At 40.4% G+C, this 20,379-nt stretch overlaps 1 protein-coding gene across 1 annotated transcript; it reads left to right on the forward strand.

Moving 5' to 3' along the window:
* Window positions 1–224: 224 nt before the first annotated feature.
* On the forward strand, window positions 225–13,105 carry LOC127659605 (serine/threonine-protein kinase 32B-like). Its single transcript, XM_052149499.1, has 11 exons — window positions 225–276; window positions 561–616; window positions 1,166–1,317; window positions 2,851–3,024; window positions 3,945–3,982; window positions 4,063–4,152; window positions 4,757–4,860; window positions 5,257–5,373; window positions 6,127–6,252; window positions 12,771–12,890; window positions 13,037–13,105. Exons 1-11 carry the CDS (start codon window positions 225–227, stop codon window positions 13,103–13,105), a joined length of 1,098 nt encoding a protein of 365 aa, XP_052005459.1.
* The last annotated feature ends 7,274 nt before the right edge of the window (window positions 13,106–20,379 follow it).

Here is a 20,379-nt window from a genome sequence, read left to right on the forward strand (position 1 = left end):
CTCTCTCTCTCTCTCTCTCTCTATCTGTCAGCAAACTACAGCATCACTCTGGACATGATGGACATTCTGAAGTGTGTCGGAGAAGATGGATCATTATCATCTATATAAACACTAATCATCAGTGAGGATGAAGGATGTTTGTGGATCATTATCAGTGTAATCTATATAAACACTAATCATCATCATCAGTGTTTGTGGATGATTGTTCTTCTGATCGTGAGATGATGGGTGTGAATCAGTCGTGCAGATCGCCGGTGTTTGATGAAGATGAGGAGGGTGAGGAAGAGCTCTTCACATGACAGAAACGGAGAGTGTTTATAGGAACAATTCAAAGTTTGAAATATTACATCTCATTTAATACTGAACACAGTTGCTCCTCCTGGTTTGAAAGCACTTGTTATTAATAAGTGCTGCTGGGAGTGTTTATGAGTTCATATTTATTTCTTCTAATTGTTAAACTGAGGAAGAGCTGAATTGTGAGTTGAAGCAGTTTGAGAAGTGTGTTGAATTGAATATTATTGTGTGTGTGTGTGTGTGTGTGTGTGTGTTTTCTCTTCTAGTTTCCTTTGACCACTTTCAGATTCTCAGGGCCATCGGGAAGGGAAGCTTTGGAAAGGTGAGACACACAAAAACACATCATGACTCTTTTGAAGGCTGTGATAAAATGCAAAATGAGGATTGTCCTCTTCTGTTTTTGTCAGTTTTCCGTTTGTCTTCTCATAACGTGTGTGGGGGGTTTTTCAGCCATTAATAATGTGAATAAATGGAGGGAAGAATCCGTATATTTCAGTGTCTTCTTTCATCTCTTTTCATGTAGTTTAGCTGGAGGCTGCAGTACATTAGCGTTCTCTTTCTCTTTGTGTGAAGCAGAAGTAAAGCTGATGTATGTTTGAGATATTTTTAGCTTGAGTTTTAATGTGTTTCTATCAGCGTTAGGATAGGTTACATTTAATATTACATACTATTTAATCATACCTGAGGTATTATATCTCATATATCTCAATATATCTCACACATGTATACATCATGTCATATATGTGTTGATTGAATACTGTTATGAATCTTTGATAAATATTTATATAAGTAGCCCCATCTCTGTCAACTTGCTCATGATCTATAGTCTTCACTGGTGTGACATGTGGTTTGGTGTTTTTATGGTCTACAGGTGTGTATCGTACAGAAGAAAGACTCACAGCAGCTGTACGCCATGAAATACATGAACAAACAGACGTGCATCGAAAGAAATATAATCACTAACGTCATGAGAGAACTTCAGCTGATGCAGCGACTCCAACATCCATTCCTCGTCAACCTCTGGTGACACACACACACACACACACACACAAACACTCACACACACACACTCACACACACACACACACACAAACACACATGCACACACACACACACACACACACACTCACACACAGACAGACACACACACACAGACAGACACACACACACACACACACACAAACACACACAGACAGACAGACATACACAAAGACAGACACACACACACACACACACACACACAGACAGACACACACACAAACACTCACACACACACACACACACAGACAAACATACACAAAGACAGACACACACACACACACACACACACACACACACACACACACACACACACAGACAGACACACAAACACACACACACAAACACACACACACACAAACACATGTGCTGTGACTGTACCAAAAAAACCTTTTGTCTAGTGTAAGGCAAGGCAAGGCAAGGCAAGTTTATTTATATAGCACATTTCATACACAATGGTAATTCAAAGTGCTTTACATAGAAGAGATTAAAATTAGAATAAAAAAAATAAGAATAATTGAAACAGTTTAGAATAAAATAAAATAAAATAAAATGCAGTACAAACAATCGGACACACAGTGGCACAGTGCTCATTCAGTAAATGCACAGCTGATGTGTTTTGAGTCTGGATTTGAATGTGACTACTGTAGGAGCACATCTGATCTCTTCTGGAAGCTGGTTCCAGCTGCGGCTGGCATAATAGCTAAAAGCAGACTCTCCTTGCTTAGAGTGAACCCTTGGTATTTCTAGCTGATGTGATCCTAATGATCTGAGTGATCTGTTGGGTTTATATTCAGTGAGCATATCTGCAATATATTGAGGTCCTAGCCCATTGAGTGATTTATATACCAGTAATAATACTTTAAAATCAATCCTAAATGTAACTGGGAGCCAGTGTAAAGACCTGAGGACTGGTGTGATATGTTCATATTTTCTGGTTCTGCTCAGAATCCTGGCAGCAGCGTTCTGTATGAGCTGCAACTGTCTTATGGTCTTTTTGGGAAGGCCAGTGAGGAGTCCATTACAATAATCCACCCTGCTGGTGATGAAAGCGTGCACAAGTTTCTCTAGGTCTTGACTGGAAACAAAGCATCTAATTCTTGCAATATTTTTCAGATGATAGTATGCTGATTTAGTTATTGTTTTGACATGACTACTGAAACTGAGGTCTGACTCTAGAGACACACCAAGATTCCTGACTTGATTTTTAGTGTAAACAGAAAGATTTCACCATTGGTTAACCAGCTTCTGCAACAAAGATTTGCTGGTGAATAACATGTCTATTCTAGTGCACCAGTACATAACCAGCACAAACCAGCCAGGATCAACATGGGATTATATGCTGGTTAAGATGTGTTTTTCAGCAGGATGTCTATGGGGTTTTTTTCAGGTGATCTGTTATTAAAACATCACACATGATTTGAGGGAGCATTCATGTTTGGAACAGAATAAATGACAGACTGAACAGTAACACAAGAATGCCACCGATTCTCTAAACACTGTTGTGTCTGTCTGCAGGTATTCCTTTCAGGATGTGGAGGATGTGTTTATGGTGGTGGATTTGTTGTCAGGTGGTGATTTGCGGTTTCATTTACAGCAGAATGTTCGATTTAAAGAGGAAATGGTGAAACTGTACGTCTGTGAGCTAGCGTTAGCACTCTGTTACCTGCAGCGCTCGCACGTCATTCATCGGTCAGTACAACCGCAATACAACATCTATACTGCACATGCTAACTTAAACATGTTACACACACGCCATCTATACTGCACATGCTAACTTAAACATGTTACACACACACATCTATACAGCACATGCTAACTTAAACATGTTGCGCACGCACCATCTATACTGCACATGCTAACTTAAACATGTTGCGCACGCGCCATCTATACTGCACATGCTAACTTAAACATGTTGCGCACGCGCCATCTATACTGCACATGCTAACTTAAACATGTTGCGCACGCGCCATCTATACTGCACATGCTAACTTAAACATGTTGCGCACGCGCCATCTATACTGCACATGCTAACTTAAACATGTTGCGCACGCGCCATCTATACTGCACATGCTAACTTAAACATGTTGCGCACGCGCCATCTATACTGCACATGCTAACTTAAACATGTTGCGCACGCGCCATCTATACTGCACATGCTAACTTAAACATGTTGCGCACGCGCCGTGTATACTGCACATGCTAACTTAAACATGTTGCGCACACGCCATCTATACTGCACATGCTAACTTAAACATGTTACGCACACGCCTTCTATACTGCACATGCTTAAACATGTTACACACACGCCATCTATACTGCACATGCTAACTTAAACATGTTGCGCACGCGCCATCTATACTGCACATGCTAACTTAAACATGTTACACACACGCCATCTATACTGCACATGCTTACTTAAACATGTTACGCACACGCCATCTATACTGCACATGCTAACTTAAACATGTTGCGCACGCGCCGTGTATACTGCACATGCTAACTTAAACATGTTGCGCACGCGCCATCTATACTGCACATGCTAACTTAAACATGTTACACACACACCATCTATACTGCACATGCTAACGTAAACATGTGTGTTCTTCTAGAGATGTAAAGCCGGACAACATTCTCTTGGATGAACATGGTGAGTGACTCTGTTTACATGATTACTCAAACATAATGTCAGTCTGTCGTGTAAATGACAGAGTGAATGATGTGTTTCAGGTCATGTGCACATTACTGATTTTAATGTGGCTACAGAAATAACCGCTTCAGAGAAAGTCACATCTATGGCAGGAACTAAACCGTACATCGGTGAGTGTGATCATGAATTCATATTTATTTATTAAAACTGCTTTGTTTGACCAAATGTTTTTGGAACAAAGAGGTGAAGTACCATCAGCATCAGGTCCAAATGCCAGTGTCTGTATGGACCAGGGGTGTGTCAGTGCCCATGGCATGGGTAACTCACATCTGTGAGGGCACCATTAATGCAGACAGATATGTACACATTTTGGAGCAGCATATTCTGCCATCCATCACCGTCTTTTCCAGCAGGACATCTTCAAACCACATTCTGGCAGATAATGGCAGAGTGCGGGCACTAGATTGGCATGCAGTCCTGACCATCTCCGATTGGGAATGTGTGGTGATTATAAAGCGCACAATATGGCGATGAAGATCCCGTACAATTGAGCAGATGAAGACCTGCATAATGGATGAATGGGGGAAAATTCCACTTTTTAAACTTCACAAACTTCAGTGTCTTCAGTCCCCAAATGCTTAAGTGTTATTAGAAGAAAGGGTGATGTTTCACCATGGAAAACACTCGCCTGTCCCAACTCTTTGGTGATTGGGGGTGGAAGTGTTTGTGAAGCGTCGTGTAATAATGTACAGTACTCGCGTGTGTTTGTAACAGCTCCAGAAGTGTTCCAGTCATTTGTTGATGGTGTTTCTGGTTATTCTTACGCTGTGGATTGGTGGTCTCTTGGGGTCACAGCGTATGAGCTTTTGCAAGGGGCGGTAAGTTTAACTTTAATCAGTGCCAACTTAATCAAATTAAACATTATAATTAATATTAAAACAGATACGATTATATATTCAAATCTGATATCATTAAGTCCATATAAACAGCAGAATTGAAGCCTGTCAATCACATGTCTGACTCTGGGACATCATTTACACTTTTAGCACAGTTCATATTTATGGCATCGTCAAGAATATTCCTGTAATTAATGTGTAATTGTGATTCAGTTACATAAAGATAAATTCCTTTCTCATATGGGCTTTATTCAGTTCTGAAAACACTTCTGTGAGGATTGTACTAAACACTCGACTAACATTAGATCATTGATTTAGTATTTGATGAGTCCAGCTCATATTGAGTATTTATCTGAAGATCGTCACATTGTGTTTCAGCGCCCGTATGACATCCACTCCAGCACGACAGTAGGTGATGTCATCAATATATTCCGTGAGCAGCGTGTGTGTTATTCCTCTAACTGGTCAAAAGGAATGACAGATTTACTCCGTAAGGTGAGTTTCATTTTGGTAACTAACATTTGACTTGTGGAAGTGATGCGAATTTACAGATGTAATAAACTATAACTTTAACTGTCTAACACACACACACACACACACACACACACACTCACTCACTCACTCACTCACTCACACACACACACACACACACACTCACTCACTCACACACACACTCACACACACACACTCACTCACTCACTCACACTCACACACACACACTCACTCACTCACTCACTCACACACACACTCACTCACTCACTCACACACACACACACACACTCACACACACACACTCACTCACTCACTCTCACACACACACACACACTCACTCACTCACTCACACACACACTCACACACACACACTCACTCACTCACTCACACACTCTCACACACACACACTCTCACACACACACAAAAACACACAAACACACACACTCACTCACACACACACACACACACACACTCACACTCTCACACACACACAAAAACACACAAACACACACACACACACACACACACACACACACACACACACACACTCACTCACTCACTCACTCACTCACACACACACACACACACACACTCACTCACTCACTCACACACTCTCACACACACACACTCTCACACACACACAAAAACACACAAACACACACACTCACTCACACACACACACTCACTCACACAAACAAACACACACACACACACACACAGACACACACCTGTAATGGTGTTTGTTTTTCTGTGCAGCTCCTGATGAAAGATCCTGTGAATCGTTTGTCATGTTGGTCTGATATTCAGAACTGTCCATTTCTGTCTGATGTGAACTGGGACGCTGTACTGAAGAAATCAGTCTTACCTGGATTCGTTCCCAATGTAAGAGATCATTACTAACTGACCAGCAATCACACACACACACACACACACACACACACACACACACACACGTTGTGTTTCCATGTTTTATGGGGACTTTCCATAGACATAATGGTTTTTATACTTTTCAAACTATATATTCTATCCCATGACCCTAACCCTATCCCTAAACCTAACCCTCACAGAAAACTTTCTGCATTTTTACATTTTCAAAAAACATAATTTAGTATGATTTATAAGCTGTTTTCCTCATGGGGACCGACAAAATGTCCCCACAAGGTCAAACATTTCGGGTTTTACTATCCTTATGGGGACATTTGGTCCCCACAAAGTGATAAATACACGCTCACACATTCACACACACACACACTCACACACTCACACACACACACACAGAAACACATACATAGACACACAGAGACACGCACACACACTACAGACACAGAGACACACACACACACACACACACACACACACACACACACACACACACACAGAAACACATACATAGACACACAGAGACACGCACACACACTACAGACACAGAGACACACACACACACACACACACACACACACACACACACACAGAGACATACACAGACTCAGTCATCGAACCCCCGGGGTTCTCCGTGCACCGAGCGGACAGAGCGAAAGACCTCTCTGGTAAAAGCAGAGGTGGTGGTGTATGTTTTATGATCAACAAATCATGGTGTGATCAGAGGAACGTACATTTCATCAAGTCTTTCTGCTCTCCTGATCTGGAATATCTCATGCTTCTGTGTCGACCATTCTGGCTGCTGAGGGAATTCACAGCGGTCATCATCACAGCTGTGTACATCCCCCCACAAGCCGACACAGACCGGGCACTCAGGGAACTGTATGGGAGTATAAGTGAGCCAGTCCTGTTGCTCTGACCCCCATCATCAGCAATTTTTTTTTTTTTTTTTTTCATTTATTTATTTAAGTAGGGACCATGCACAATTTTTAACATAAAATGTCCATTTCATGTATTGTACCGGATTTAGCCAGAGGCTATTTTTCATCCGTAGTCCCCCAAACGAGACAAAGCTAACAAAACATTACACAAACAATACCTATATTCACATACAATACATACATACACACATAGTGTCAAGGCCATAGAAAAACATTAATAAATCAAACAATTTAACTACAACAATCTCAATGGTTACATAATTGGTTCCGTATTAAAAAGGATTTTAACTTCAATTTAAAAAAACCATGAGCTTTACACCCTTTTATGTCCTCTGGTAGGGCATTCCATTGATTAGTGGCTTTCACTGCGAAAGATGATAATGCTTAGATAATAAATGCTTAGAGAGGTTAATCAGAGATCACATCTGCTCTGTGCTGCCCACCTCACTGGACCCATTGCAGTTTGCCTACCGCAACAACCGCTCCACTGATGATGCCATTGCATCTACACTACACACTGCTCTCCCACCTGGAGAAAAGGAACACATATGTGAGAATGCTGTTTGTAGACTACAGCTCAGCATTCAACACCATAGTGCCCTCCAAGCTTGATGATAAACTCCGGGCTCTGAGCTTAAACAGCTCGCTGTGCAGCTGGATCCTGGATTTCCTGTCAGGCAGACGTCAGGTGGTTAGAATGGGCAGCAACATCTCCTCATCACTGACCCTCAACACTGGAGCCCCGCAGGGCTGTGTTCTCAGCCCACTCCTGTATTCCCTGTACACACATGACTGTGTGGCAACACATAGCTCCAATGCCATCATTAAGTTTGCTGACGATACGACGGTGGTAGATCTGATCACTGACGATGATGAAAGAGCCTACAAAGAGGAGGTGCACACTCTGACACACTGGTGTCAGGAGCACAACCTCTCCCTCAACGTCAGTAAGACCAAGGAGAACACAGCTCCATCACCATCAATGGCACACCGGTGGAGAGAGTCAGCAGTTTCTAGTTCCTCTGTGTCCACATCACTGAGGAACTCACACGGTCCGTCCACACTGAGGCTATTGTGAAGAAGACTCACCAGCGCCTCTTCTTCCTGAGACGGCTAAGGAAGTTTGGAATGAATCACCACATCCTCACACAGTTCTACACCAGCACTGTAGAGAGCATCCTGACAGGCTGCATCAACGCCTGGTACGGCAATAGCACCGCCTACAACCGCAAAGACCTGCAAAGGGTGGTGCGAACTGCCAGAAACATCATCGGAGGTGAGCTTCCCTCCCTCCAGGACATATACACTAGGCAGTGTGTGAGAAAAGCTCGGAGGATCATCAGAGACTCCAGCCACCCGAGTCATGGGCTGCTCTAACTGCTACCATCAGGCAGGCGGTATCGCAGCATCAGGACCCGCACTAGCCAACTACATGACAGCTTCTTCCCCCAAGCAATCAGACTGTTGAACTCTTGATCTCTCACGATCAATAATCAGCACTGAACTTTATTAATCTTATTCTCTCTTAACAACACACTGGCAACTGACTAACAACCAACAGGCTGAATGTCAATACAGCACAATACAACCTACTGTATATTTATATCTATTATTTTTATTGTATATATATACTATTCTATTTTTATTGTGTATGTGTATTTTTACTATATTGTGTGTATTATATACTGTACATTGTATATTATTATTTGTATATTGTGTTGTGTGTAATTATATGTATATTCGATTGGTATTTGTCTCTTCACTGTCATGAATGCTATGTTGCTCGTAACTGCACTGAAGATTTTCACCTACTGTTGCACTTGTGTGTGTGTGTGTGTGTGTGTGTGTGTGTGTGTGTGTGTGTGTGTATGTGTATGTGTGTGTGTGTGTGTGTGTCTGTCTGTCTGTAACTGTGTGAGTGTAACTGTTCAAGTACTGCTGTGACCAGAGGTAAAGGGTATCATAATTTTACCGTAATGTCATTGAGAGCATGGTAATCAATACACGGACGGAGCCCGCCATTCTTCATGCCTACGAAGAAGAACCCAGCTGCTGCGGGTGAGATGGATGGTTGAATGAAGCCCTTTGCCAGTACCTCCTCAATGTCGTTTTTCAAAGCCTCAGACGCAGGTTCAGATAGAGATCCTACCTCATGGTAATGTAGTGCCAGGCAACAGTTCAATCGCACAATCACTGGAACAGTGATGAGGATGTTGAGAGGCTTTGACCTTACTAAAGGCTTCAATGAGGTCATCATGCTCAGAGGGTAGGTTGAGCACTGAAGAGGTAGTAGACTCCGTGACAGTAGTAGATCCAATGGAAACAGGTGAAATGTGCTTTAGGCAGTTGGAGAAGCATGTTGAGTCCCACCAGGAATCTGTCCTTCACGCCAAGAGATTTGAGGATTGTGTTGTTGAAGCCACGGTAATCCAAGTGCCGCAGGGTTGTGAGGAGAATGAATGACATAGAGGTGTGTTCTTTCAGTGTGAATAGAGCCTACTTGGAGGGTGACGTCCATAGTGGTGAAGTGAGCTGGATCCCAGGGGATGTCCATCTAATGCTGCCACTGCCTAAGGAGATTCACAGGGGATTAGTGGTATCTCGAACTTCTTGGCTAAGCCCTCATCAATAAAATTGCCTGCGGCTCCAGAATCCATCATGGCTTGGGTGGTGATTATGTTCTGACAAACAGTTATAATGATGGGTACCTTAATACAGGAAGAAGTTAATAGAGGAGATAAGATTTCACTCACCACCAGTTTAGATGATTGAACTGGCCGTAAAGGACAGGTTGCTCGTAGATGTCTGGCCTGACCACAGTATAAACACAGATGGAGCTCCATGCGGCATTCTCTGTCTCCTCTTGCGTCAGATGAGCGTGCTCAATCTGCATGGTTCAGTTCCACCAGTGCTGGATGTGGTCTGTGAAGTGACAGTATAGAAGTGGACCGGTCTACGACAGCGCATGAGATTATTGAGACGAATATCTAGGATTGCAGTTCCAAATTGAGCCCACATTGGAAAAGCAACTTGAGTGTGTCCTCTACCCATACAGTCTGTACTGCGAGAGTGTGGAATATAAGCACAAACTCGGCAGCAGTGTCTTGGAGTGAGAATAACAGCTCACCAGCATTCTTTCCTCCCTCAGGATGCTCGAATACTTCTCGGCATCGCTGGAGAAAATCAACAAAGGTGGTGAACCTCGAAACCTTACAATACCATATAGTGGTAGCCCGGTCCAGAGCCCTTGAAACATCAAACGCTGCATCAAATCACCCTTGCACCTAGCTGATGTGACATCAAACTTCTCTGGAAAAGCAAGACGTGGGTTGGCGGTGAAGGTGTTCGGAGAAGGATGGTTATTCACTGGAATGGGTTGAGATGCGTGTGGTGATTGGTCTGATGTATGAATGTGAAGGCTTTGAAAGATCTTTACTAATACCTCCATAGAAGTAGTCAGCCGGGTGAGTTGCTGTTGGTGGTCAGCCAACACATTAGCTTAAGCGAAAACTTCAGTAGTCAATTGCTGGAGCGCCGCTGGATCTGTAGTTGGCGAAGTCTTCTGTAACACAGACTCCGGAGAACAGAGTTTAAGATCCATTTGTAGTTTTATAGTAAATGTGCAACTCATAAAGAGACAGGCAGGGTAAATCACCAATAATTGAACCACGTAGGCAGAAGAGAGACGCAATCATAAACAGGCAAAGGTCAGGGCAGGCAGCAAACAATCACAGTAAGAGTCCAGCTAAACGAAAGGTAAACAAGGCAGGCAGCAGAGTATCAAACGGTGGGAAACTGGCAGCAGTCCGAATCAGGCAGAATAAACAGAGATAAATGCTCAGAAATGTTAGCAGGAGCAAAACAAGACGTTGAGAGTGTAATCAGTCCAGGTCGGCATGCTGGGAAGTGTAGTTCGTGGTGCTCTCAGAACTCGGGCTAGGGAGACCTCTCGTGGTGAGCAGGAGGAGTCCTTGAGTTCGTGACAGCACCAACTGAATCTCAGTAGAAGTTGAATGATGCAGCAGGACAAAAACATTGAAGTAAATCCACTACAGAATGTCTTAAAAAAAAAGCAAATCTAGCGTTCAGAGTGTCCCAGTTATAGTCCAGATCTTAACCCAATAGAGGTGCTGTGGAATGACCTCAAGAGAGCCGTTCACACCAGACATTGTAAGAATATGTCTGAACTGAAGCAGATCTGTAAGGAAGAATGATCCAGAATTCCTTCTGAACATTGTGCAGGTCTAATCCGCAGATTGAGATTATTGCTGCCAAAGGAGGATCAACCAAGTCAAGTCAAGTGGTTTTTATTGTGGTTCAACCATATACAGTTATTACAGTACACAGCGAAACAAGACAACGTTCCTCCAGGACCATGTGCTACATAAAAACAACATAGGACAAACACAGAACCACATGAGACTACACAGACTAAATAACATACCTATATAAAGTGCACGTGCAAGTGAGACACAGTGAGACACAATGGGAGACTGTGAGACACAGTGAGAGACAGTGAGACACAGTGAGAGACAGTGAGACACAGTGAGAGACAGTGAGACACAATTAGAGACAATGAGACACAGTGAGAGACAGTGAAACACAGCGAGAGACAGTGAGAGACAGTAAGAGACACAGTGAGAGACAGTGAGACACAGTGAGAGACAGTGAGACACAGTGAGAGACAGTAAGACAAAGTGAGAGACAGTGAGAGACAGTAAGCGACACAGTGAGAGACAGTGAGACACAGTGAGAGACAGTAAGACAAAGTGAGAGACAGTGAGAGACAGTAAGCGACACAGTGAGAGACAGTGAGACACAGTGAGAGACAGTGAGAGACAGTAAGACAAAGTGAGAGACAGTGAGAGACAGTAAGAGACACAGTGAGAGACAGTGAGACACAGTGAGAGACAGTGAGACACAGTGAGAGACAGTAAGACAAAGTGAGAGACAGTGAGACACAGTGAGAGACAGTAAGAGACACAGTGAGAGACAGTGAGACACAGTGAGAGACAGTGAGACACAATTAGAGACAGTGAGACACAGTGAGAGACAGTGAAACACAGTGAGACACAGTGAGAGACAGCGAGACACAGTGAGACAGTGAGACACAGTGAGAGACAGTGAGACACAGTGAGACATAGTGAGAGACAGTGAGACATAGTGAGACACAGTGAGAGACAGTGAGACACAATGCAGCGCCGACCAGTACACAGTAGTGCAAAAGATGCCAAATGTAAACAACATACTATGAGACAGTGTTCTATGCACATAGCAGTTATTGAGGTAGCAGACAGTTATAAAGTGACAGTAATTAAAGTGCAACTCAGGACACGGTGTGTGTGTGTGTGTGTGTGTGTGTGTGTGTGTGTGTGTGTGTGTGTGTCAAACCAGTCTCTGAGTATTGAGGAGTCTGATGGCTTGGGGGAAGAAGCTGTTACACAGTCTGGCCGTGATGGCCCGAATGCTTCAGTACCTCAGAATTAGACCAGTTATTAAATCCAAGGGTTCACATACATTTCTTGCCACTGTACATGACAGATGCTGCTGTTATAAATTGTATAATTTTGTCAAACACAGAAAGGTCGTCTGAACTGTGACCCCACCTTTGAGCTGGAGGAGATGATTCTGGAGTCAAAGCCGCTGCACAAGAAGAAGAAACGTCTGGAGAAAAGCAGAAATAAACACTCCAATCCTCTGGTGTGTTCAACACAATCAATTCATTCATATCAAACCTTAATTTAATCTTATTGCCATTTATAACTGACAAATGAATGATCTCTGACAGGCTGATACTTTAATAAGATGATGTAAGACACCTGTCTGTCTGTCTGTCTGTCTCTCAGCCCGCACACATACAGACGAGTTTAGACACACTGAGAGACGAATTCATCATCTTTAACAGAGAAAAGTAAGAAATACATTAATGTCATTTATTTCTCTGATTTGAGTTTACAGTTTCAATCCTGCAAGTGTGTGTTCCGAAGGATGGTAATGTAAATTCTACTGATGATCACACACACACACACATCACACACACACACTCACACACACACACTCACACGCTCTTACACACATAAACACACACACACGCTCTCACACACATAAACACTCACACACACACACACACACACTCACACTCACACGCTCTCACACACATAAACACACACACACGCTCTCACACACATAAACACTCACACACACACTCACACAACATTCTAATGGTCAGAATATACATACAGTATAAACTCATGTCATGAATAATAAACAAGACTGTCTGTCTCTCAGGATGGTGCAGCAGTGTTTACTTTCCCAGAGTTCAGCTGATCATGAACTGTAAAACAACAACAAACACCTGCAGCTGTGAACTTCCATCCTCAAAAACCATCAAACATCCTGTGTGTGAGTGCGTGTGAGTGTGTGTGTGAGAGTGAGTGTGTGTGTGTGTATGAGAGTGTGTGTGTGTGAGAGTGAGTGTGTGTGAGTGTGTGTGAGTGTGAGAGTGAGTGAGTGTGTGTGAGAGAGTGTGTGTATGAGAGTGTGTGTGTGTGAGAGTGAGTGTGTGTGAGTGTGAGAGTGAGTGTGTGTGTGTGAGAGAGTGTGTGTGTGTGTGAGAGAGTGAGTGTGTGTGTATGAGAGTGTGTGTGTGTGAGAGTGTGTGTGAGTGTGAGAGTGAGTGTGTGTGTGTGAGAGAGTGTGTGTGTTTAATCATGTCTGACACCTTTGATTGAGTTTTCATTCTACGGTGCCGTATTTTATCCCATTTATTAAATTCAAACTCTCAAATGTACCTGTAGTGTTCACAATGGTTATGCACGATTATATTTCTATTTAATAAAAATAATAATGTTTATTTTATATAGCGCATTTCTACAAACTCAAGGTCGCTTTACAATTTGCAAAAACAAAACAAACAACAACAACAAAAATGAGAATGAAATAAGAGTCAGAATAACATAGGGCAATATGAAATCATGTGTGGTGTTGAGGTCACAGAGGGATTGTGGGATAGTATTCCTTAATGTTGGAGTGTTGGAGCAGTCCTGCCACCAGTGATGTCAGAGTGAGCGAGATGGTCTGTAGGGATGAATATTTATTCATATGAATCTATTTACACTTTGTAAATAAAGGATTCCTTTACTTCAGCCGATATCTTGTGCATTTAATGACTAATTGTTCTGTAGTTTCACTGTTCACACAGACACACACTACGTCAAAGGAGAGTCAAATGACAATCTCAAATAAAAACTGATCTGATATCTGCTTGTGTTTAAAGGGATTTCAAATATGTTCTGTTCAATAAAATAAAAGGTCAAGCAGGAACATTTTTGTTCTCACAAAGAAACAAACACACACAGCCGGCGGGCAAAACGCCTGTCTGGACACACACACACACATTGATAACACCATTTGACGGCTGAACTCCTGTTACTATGGAAACAATCAGCAAGTCAAGTGGCTTTATTGTCATTTCAACCATTTACAGCAAGTACAGTGAAACGAAACAACGTTCCTCCAGGTCCATGGTGCTACATAGAAAATACACAGAACCACATAAAGTGACAAACAGTGCAATAATTACTCAAACAGGACAACAGTGACCCCTAAACAAATCGACCAGTAAACAACAGCATCACGTTTATTTACAGCTGTTGCAGAAACAGGCCTCACGTGTACTGCAGTGAAAATACACACAATCATAATTTCAGAATCTGTTACACGTGATATTGTGGAGTGATGCTTGATTTTCATGCAGTGTGTCCATTAGTATCCATCTGCAGAGCCACAGATCAGTGTGTTGAGTGTATACACAGCTTTGGACTCTCAAATGAACTCTTTCTCCATGCAGCTCAGAGATTTCTGCTTTGAATTTCTGAAGTTTGATATGACGAACTCTTCAAAAACAGGAAGAACTTCAAATATCTTTCAAAAAATGAGAAACGAGAGCTTTATTTAACTGGATGCGTGAAATTGAAGACATTACGACAGAAAAATATCACTACTGTATAAAAGTGTAATATTACAAGTAGTAGCAATAAAAGTCATAAAAACAATAATATAATATTAAATCTTTATATTATTAGTATTATTATCAATATCACAAGTGATTCAGCCATGCAGTCTTCATGGACTCCGTTAATCAGATTGTTTTCATTAATACTGTAAAGTTCTGTTGAGCATCTTTTTGTTTTTATTTATAAATTATTATATTTTCATTTGATCAAATCTGTACAGTATGAATTTGATTAAACACAATTTGATCATAACATACACACTGGCAAAAGGTTGGAAATAACAGATTTTGCTCTTATGGAAAGGAATTGGGTTATTCCTTTGTTCACCAAAAGGGGCATTCAACTGATCACAATGTATAATCAGGACATTCATAATGTGAAAAAATACTATTATCATTTTGAAAAAAAAAAAACGACTACTTCAGAGAGTTCCCACTGAGTTTTTTAGATCTTATGCTACAGAAAACATCACTCAAAACTGTTGTAATGGAGTATTTCCTATAGCGGAAGCTGTAAGCGCATCAAGATAATCAACTAATGGAAGTTGATTGGGGCAAGCCGACTTTGAGCTCTCCCTTAACTGCCCCGAAATTTACTTAAAAATGTCAATTGTATTGTTTACACAAGATTAAAAATGATAAAGTGAACATTCAAAGAAGTGATTAGAACATCTCAAATTATTAATTAGAACCTAAAAATACGTTGAAGCTGACCGAACGGAAAGACTGATCCCAGACCAGCAGCAACCTCAGGCCAAGGAACATGAAGGATCTCGATTATTCGCAGATGGATGTTACAAGCAGCGTGCGGTATGGAAAGAAAAACTTCCCTGTTACTCCATCAAAGATGTCGGAACCACCTTCCAAATTAATAACATCACAAGGATCCACTGAAGTCTCAATGCGATTATTGTGGAAGCTTTAGGAAAGCTAACATTAAAACTGGACAACTTCAGTCATGGTGGCGAATATCACCAGACTAGTAGAGATGAATTCCGCTGAGATTAGAGACTGCAAAGTCAAGATACAAGTGATAGAAAAACAGACACCTCGTCTCATCGAGGAAAACGAGGAGCTGAAAGAAAAGGTAACGGAGTTGGAGCGGTACAAGTGACGCTGGAACCTCGAGGAATAAGGTCTAAAAGAAAAAGGCGACGAAAACACCCGCCGCAGTGGAATACATATGTGGATACTGTTGTTGATGTTCACCGCATCGGGAGAAAAGAGGAGGAGAGACAATGTCAGGTCATCCAGTTCACCATGAGATATCACGAGATACCATCTGGAAGCGGCCCAAAAACTGCAAGATCTGCAAAGACTTGGGGATCCTCTTCAAGCAAGACAGAGAGTCTCGCGCAGATAAAGGCGGCAGGAAAGAATGTCTACTACAGAGGTCATGTGGGCTACATCAATGCTAACCGGGTTATTCCGGATTAAATACACGGCAACAGGTTACTTGATATTCTCAGGCGTTTGAGAGTCATACCTCAGAGGTTTTGTGTTAAAACTCATTTTTAGAGACTCTCACAACAGTAACAATGTTCTAATGTTATTCTTTAGTGTTGCCATTTAAAGAAATGTTGTTATATACATTTTCTATTATTTCTTTAAATGGAAAAAAGCCTCAATATGAAGGTCAAGAAACAGGAAAATGTCAAGTTTCAGGTCATGTTACTTCACATGAGTTCATTGAAATACGAAAATTAGTTTTAAAATGCAGTTCTGGAGCTTTTGTTTTACGCATCTAACAGATAGAACAAGGTGAAATTAAGCTATAATAATATATGTTTACTTATATATATATATATAATTTGTAATATGAGAAGAAGAATGTTTACTTTATAATTGATCTTATTGGACTCAATAATACCAGATAGGGGCTCTTACCCCTACGACTCAAAACCTAAAATCCTTTTTTAGTTTATATTCCCTTTCACTTCCTTTTCTATTTCTGCCTTTAATCCTGTGTTTGTGTTTGTTTCACTTAACACAGGCGTAAGAGATTCTGTTAGAAGAAAATCAATTAAAAGCAAAATGTTTCCTTCATGAAACCATTCTGGTCTAAACAATGAGTCTATATAAATATATTATTGTCATGCACGAACAGGCCAGCAGGTGTTGCTATACTGTAAAAATGTAAACTCCTATCCGGGACACTGGTGGCCATTGGATTGTTTGTGTATTGGAAGTAGATGATCATTTTCTGATCTTAGGAAATATATATGCGTATAACAACCTTAACCAAAACAAAACTATGTATACTGAAATGACTGAAGCAGTAAAGGATCTATGTAAAAGATCTCCATGATTGTGTATTTGGAGGTGATTTTAACATGGTGATGGAGGAATGGCTTGAGAGATCTCCTTCACAATATCAGAGATACAATCCTGGATTGATGATCTTTGTAGTGTATTTAAATTGAAAGATGCATGGCGCACAAACCCCTGGCACCCAAGCTTTCACTGGGTTAAACCGGATGCTTCAACCAATCCAGAATAGATTTTGGGTATCTGAAGATAATCTGGAGTCAAGCTCAATCATTCCTGCAGCACCTCTAACAGATCACTATATTTATAAACCTACAAACACTTATTTCAGGAAAAAAGGATCCTGGAAATGTAAATGATGAACACTTTTGTCAAGAAATTGTAACATCAATCAATGATATAACTGAAGAACTGAGGGAAATTTATAGAGATAAATGGGAATATTTAAGATATAAGGTATGTCAGATTTCTATATCAAAGGGTAAAATATTAAGCAGAACTAGTAAAAAAAGAGAAATGGAAATCATTAAAGAAATAAACAATATTTGTATTAAATCATCAATAAATGAAAATAACAAACAAAAAGTTTTTCATCTGCAATCGTCACTAGATAACATTTTTATGAATAAAGCTGAAGGAGCATATATAAGATCAAGTCCAGCATATTCTTGTAGATTGGAAAGAAAGAGACAAGAGCGGATTAATAATCAAGAATGTACGAACCCTGATGAGGAAATCTTCCGTTTCTACAGTAAACTCTTCTTCTCTTATTCATACATGATGCTGAAGCTTCTTCGAGCACATCAAGAAACAGATCCCTAAAGAGTTTTAAACATGTTACAGACATCAGTGTGGATGAAGTGGAAATCTAAAGTGGATCTTCAGATCTCCGGGTTCAGATGGTCTAACAAGCGATTTCTATCGGCATTTTGGGACCTAATTTTCCATATGCTGAAAGAAATATCTGAAACCCAGATTCTTCCAACTACTATGAAGCAAGGGACCATCACCGTCATCCCCAAACCAGGAAAACATCCAAATGAAGACAATCTTAGACCCATAACACTAAATAATGACTATAAAATATCTGCCAACAGATTAAAAACATTATTACACAAATGACCTCAGATACACAGTCGAGGTATTTAAAAGGTCAATTCATAACAATATACGACTCGTTCTTTTTTTCATTGAAGATGAAGGTCTTATTATCACATGTTACGTCTCCAAGATTTTCAGATGACAAAGGAATTAAACAAGGGTGTTCCATCGGTCCTTTACTATTTATTACTGCTGCAGAAATGCTCTTTATTCTTACAAACCGCCTCTATCAGACGACACAACTATATTTATGAAAAATAGTATCCAAGGTCCAAAAATCCTCAAAACAATAGACTTATTTTCTACGGCATCTGGCTTCAAATGAAACCTAAACAAATGTGAATTACTTCCCCTCTGTTGACAATAATATTCCTGTTAAACCATTAAATACTTAGAAATACACATTACAAAGGGTAAAAACACACTAAATAATCTCAACATTTGGAATAATTTAGATAAATGTAAATCTTATTTGAATTTGTGGTCTCAGAGATATGTACCAGCTTACTCAATGTCAAAAATGCAATAAAAGCTATAAACCAGCAAACTTTAATTACAATTGGAAAAGAAGAACACGCTACATTAGGAAAGGAATTATGGAATTGATATTGAGTGTATTAATGGTACTATCCACATTATTATGAAACTAGGGGGCATCAACCTCCTTCATAGACGTGATCATAACCTAAAATACTCCCTGTCAAGTCATCAGGTTTTCATCAACAGGTATTATTATATTGGAAATTGATTTACAAGCACAATTATAGCCCTAATAACATCCCATTATGGAATTGTAGATATGTGATATTTAGGAACAAATCTTTATTCTACAACAGTTGCTATGAGAGAGGAATCTGTGATGTACCTTTTGGAAAATACAGGAATCATTATAACTTTTGAGACTTTTTGTTTAAAATTGAAGATAAATGACTGAAAACAGTGTGATATTGTTATCAAAGCAATCCCACAATCTAATGTAACTCCTTATCTCCCTAAACTCTTGCTGAATGGACGAGCTCTTACTAACCTGAAATTGCCAAACATCACCATCCGGAAAGCTTTTGTTAATGAATTATATCCATTTTCTTCAACAACAACAAAAAATCGATATTCCAATATTTTTCTAATGATGAGGTTAAGAAATTGGGAACAAAATATTTTACATTTCCAATCGTACCAAAAGCAAATGAAATCCCCTTTAAAACTCTTAATGTTTCATATCCTTCTGGAGATTTCTTAAGGTGCAGATTTGGTCTACATCATAACAGTTGCTCATTTTGTGATGAACAAATGACAGAACACTTATTTTATGAATGTAAATGTGTTAATGCCTTCTGGGAAGATTTACATTATTGGTTATTTCCTAAATTTGACAATTTCTCTGAATTAACAAAAGAAAATGTGATATTTGGTATATTTGCTAAAGAGAGAACGCGCAACCAAAAAAAATTGTTTTACATAAAAGTAGATTCATTAAAACAGTCCCGAACTTTTATACATTTCACAAGGAGCTATGTCATTATTTCTTGTCACTGAGGTCAATGAAGAAGGTTTCCTTGGAACTTTTTAACTCTATAGAAGAACTTTTTTATTTTTTTATGTTATATACTTTAGTTTCTCATCCTTTATGCTTTTCTTTTGTCTGGATAAGAAATGTTTGCTATTGTACCAGGTAATTTATGTTTGTAACGTACCTTTCTTACTGGTCAATAAAAGTAAAATAAAAAATAAAACAAATGACTCCTGTCTCATGATGATGTCGTGAACGAACGCGTCATCAGTACGTCAGCTCATTGTGCACGAGAC

The sequence above is a fragment of the Xyrauchen texanus genome, chromosome 19, assembly GCF_025860055.1.
Source record: "Xyrauchen texanus isolate HMW12.3.18 chromosome 19, RBS_HiC_50CHRs, whole genome shotgun sequence".
Taxonomy (NCBI): domain Eukaryota; kingdom Metazoa; phylum Chordata; class Actinopteri; order Cypriniformes; family Catostomidae; genus Xyrauchen; species Xyrauchen texanus.

Coding starts and splice junctions, on each gene's coding strand:
- LOC127659605 (XM_052149499.1), top strand. CDS start 225: ATGGGTGTGAATCAGTCGTGCAGATCGCCGGTGTTTGATGAAGATGAG. Junction 617..1,165: donor GGAAGGGAAGCTTTGGAAAG/GTGAGACACACA, acceptor TATGGTCTACAG/GTGTGTATCGTACAGAAGAA. Junction 4,153..4,756: donor AGGAACTAAACCGTACATCG/GTGAGTGTGATC, acceptor TGTTTGTAACAG/CTCCAGAAGTGTTCCAGTCA.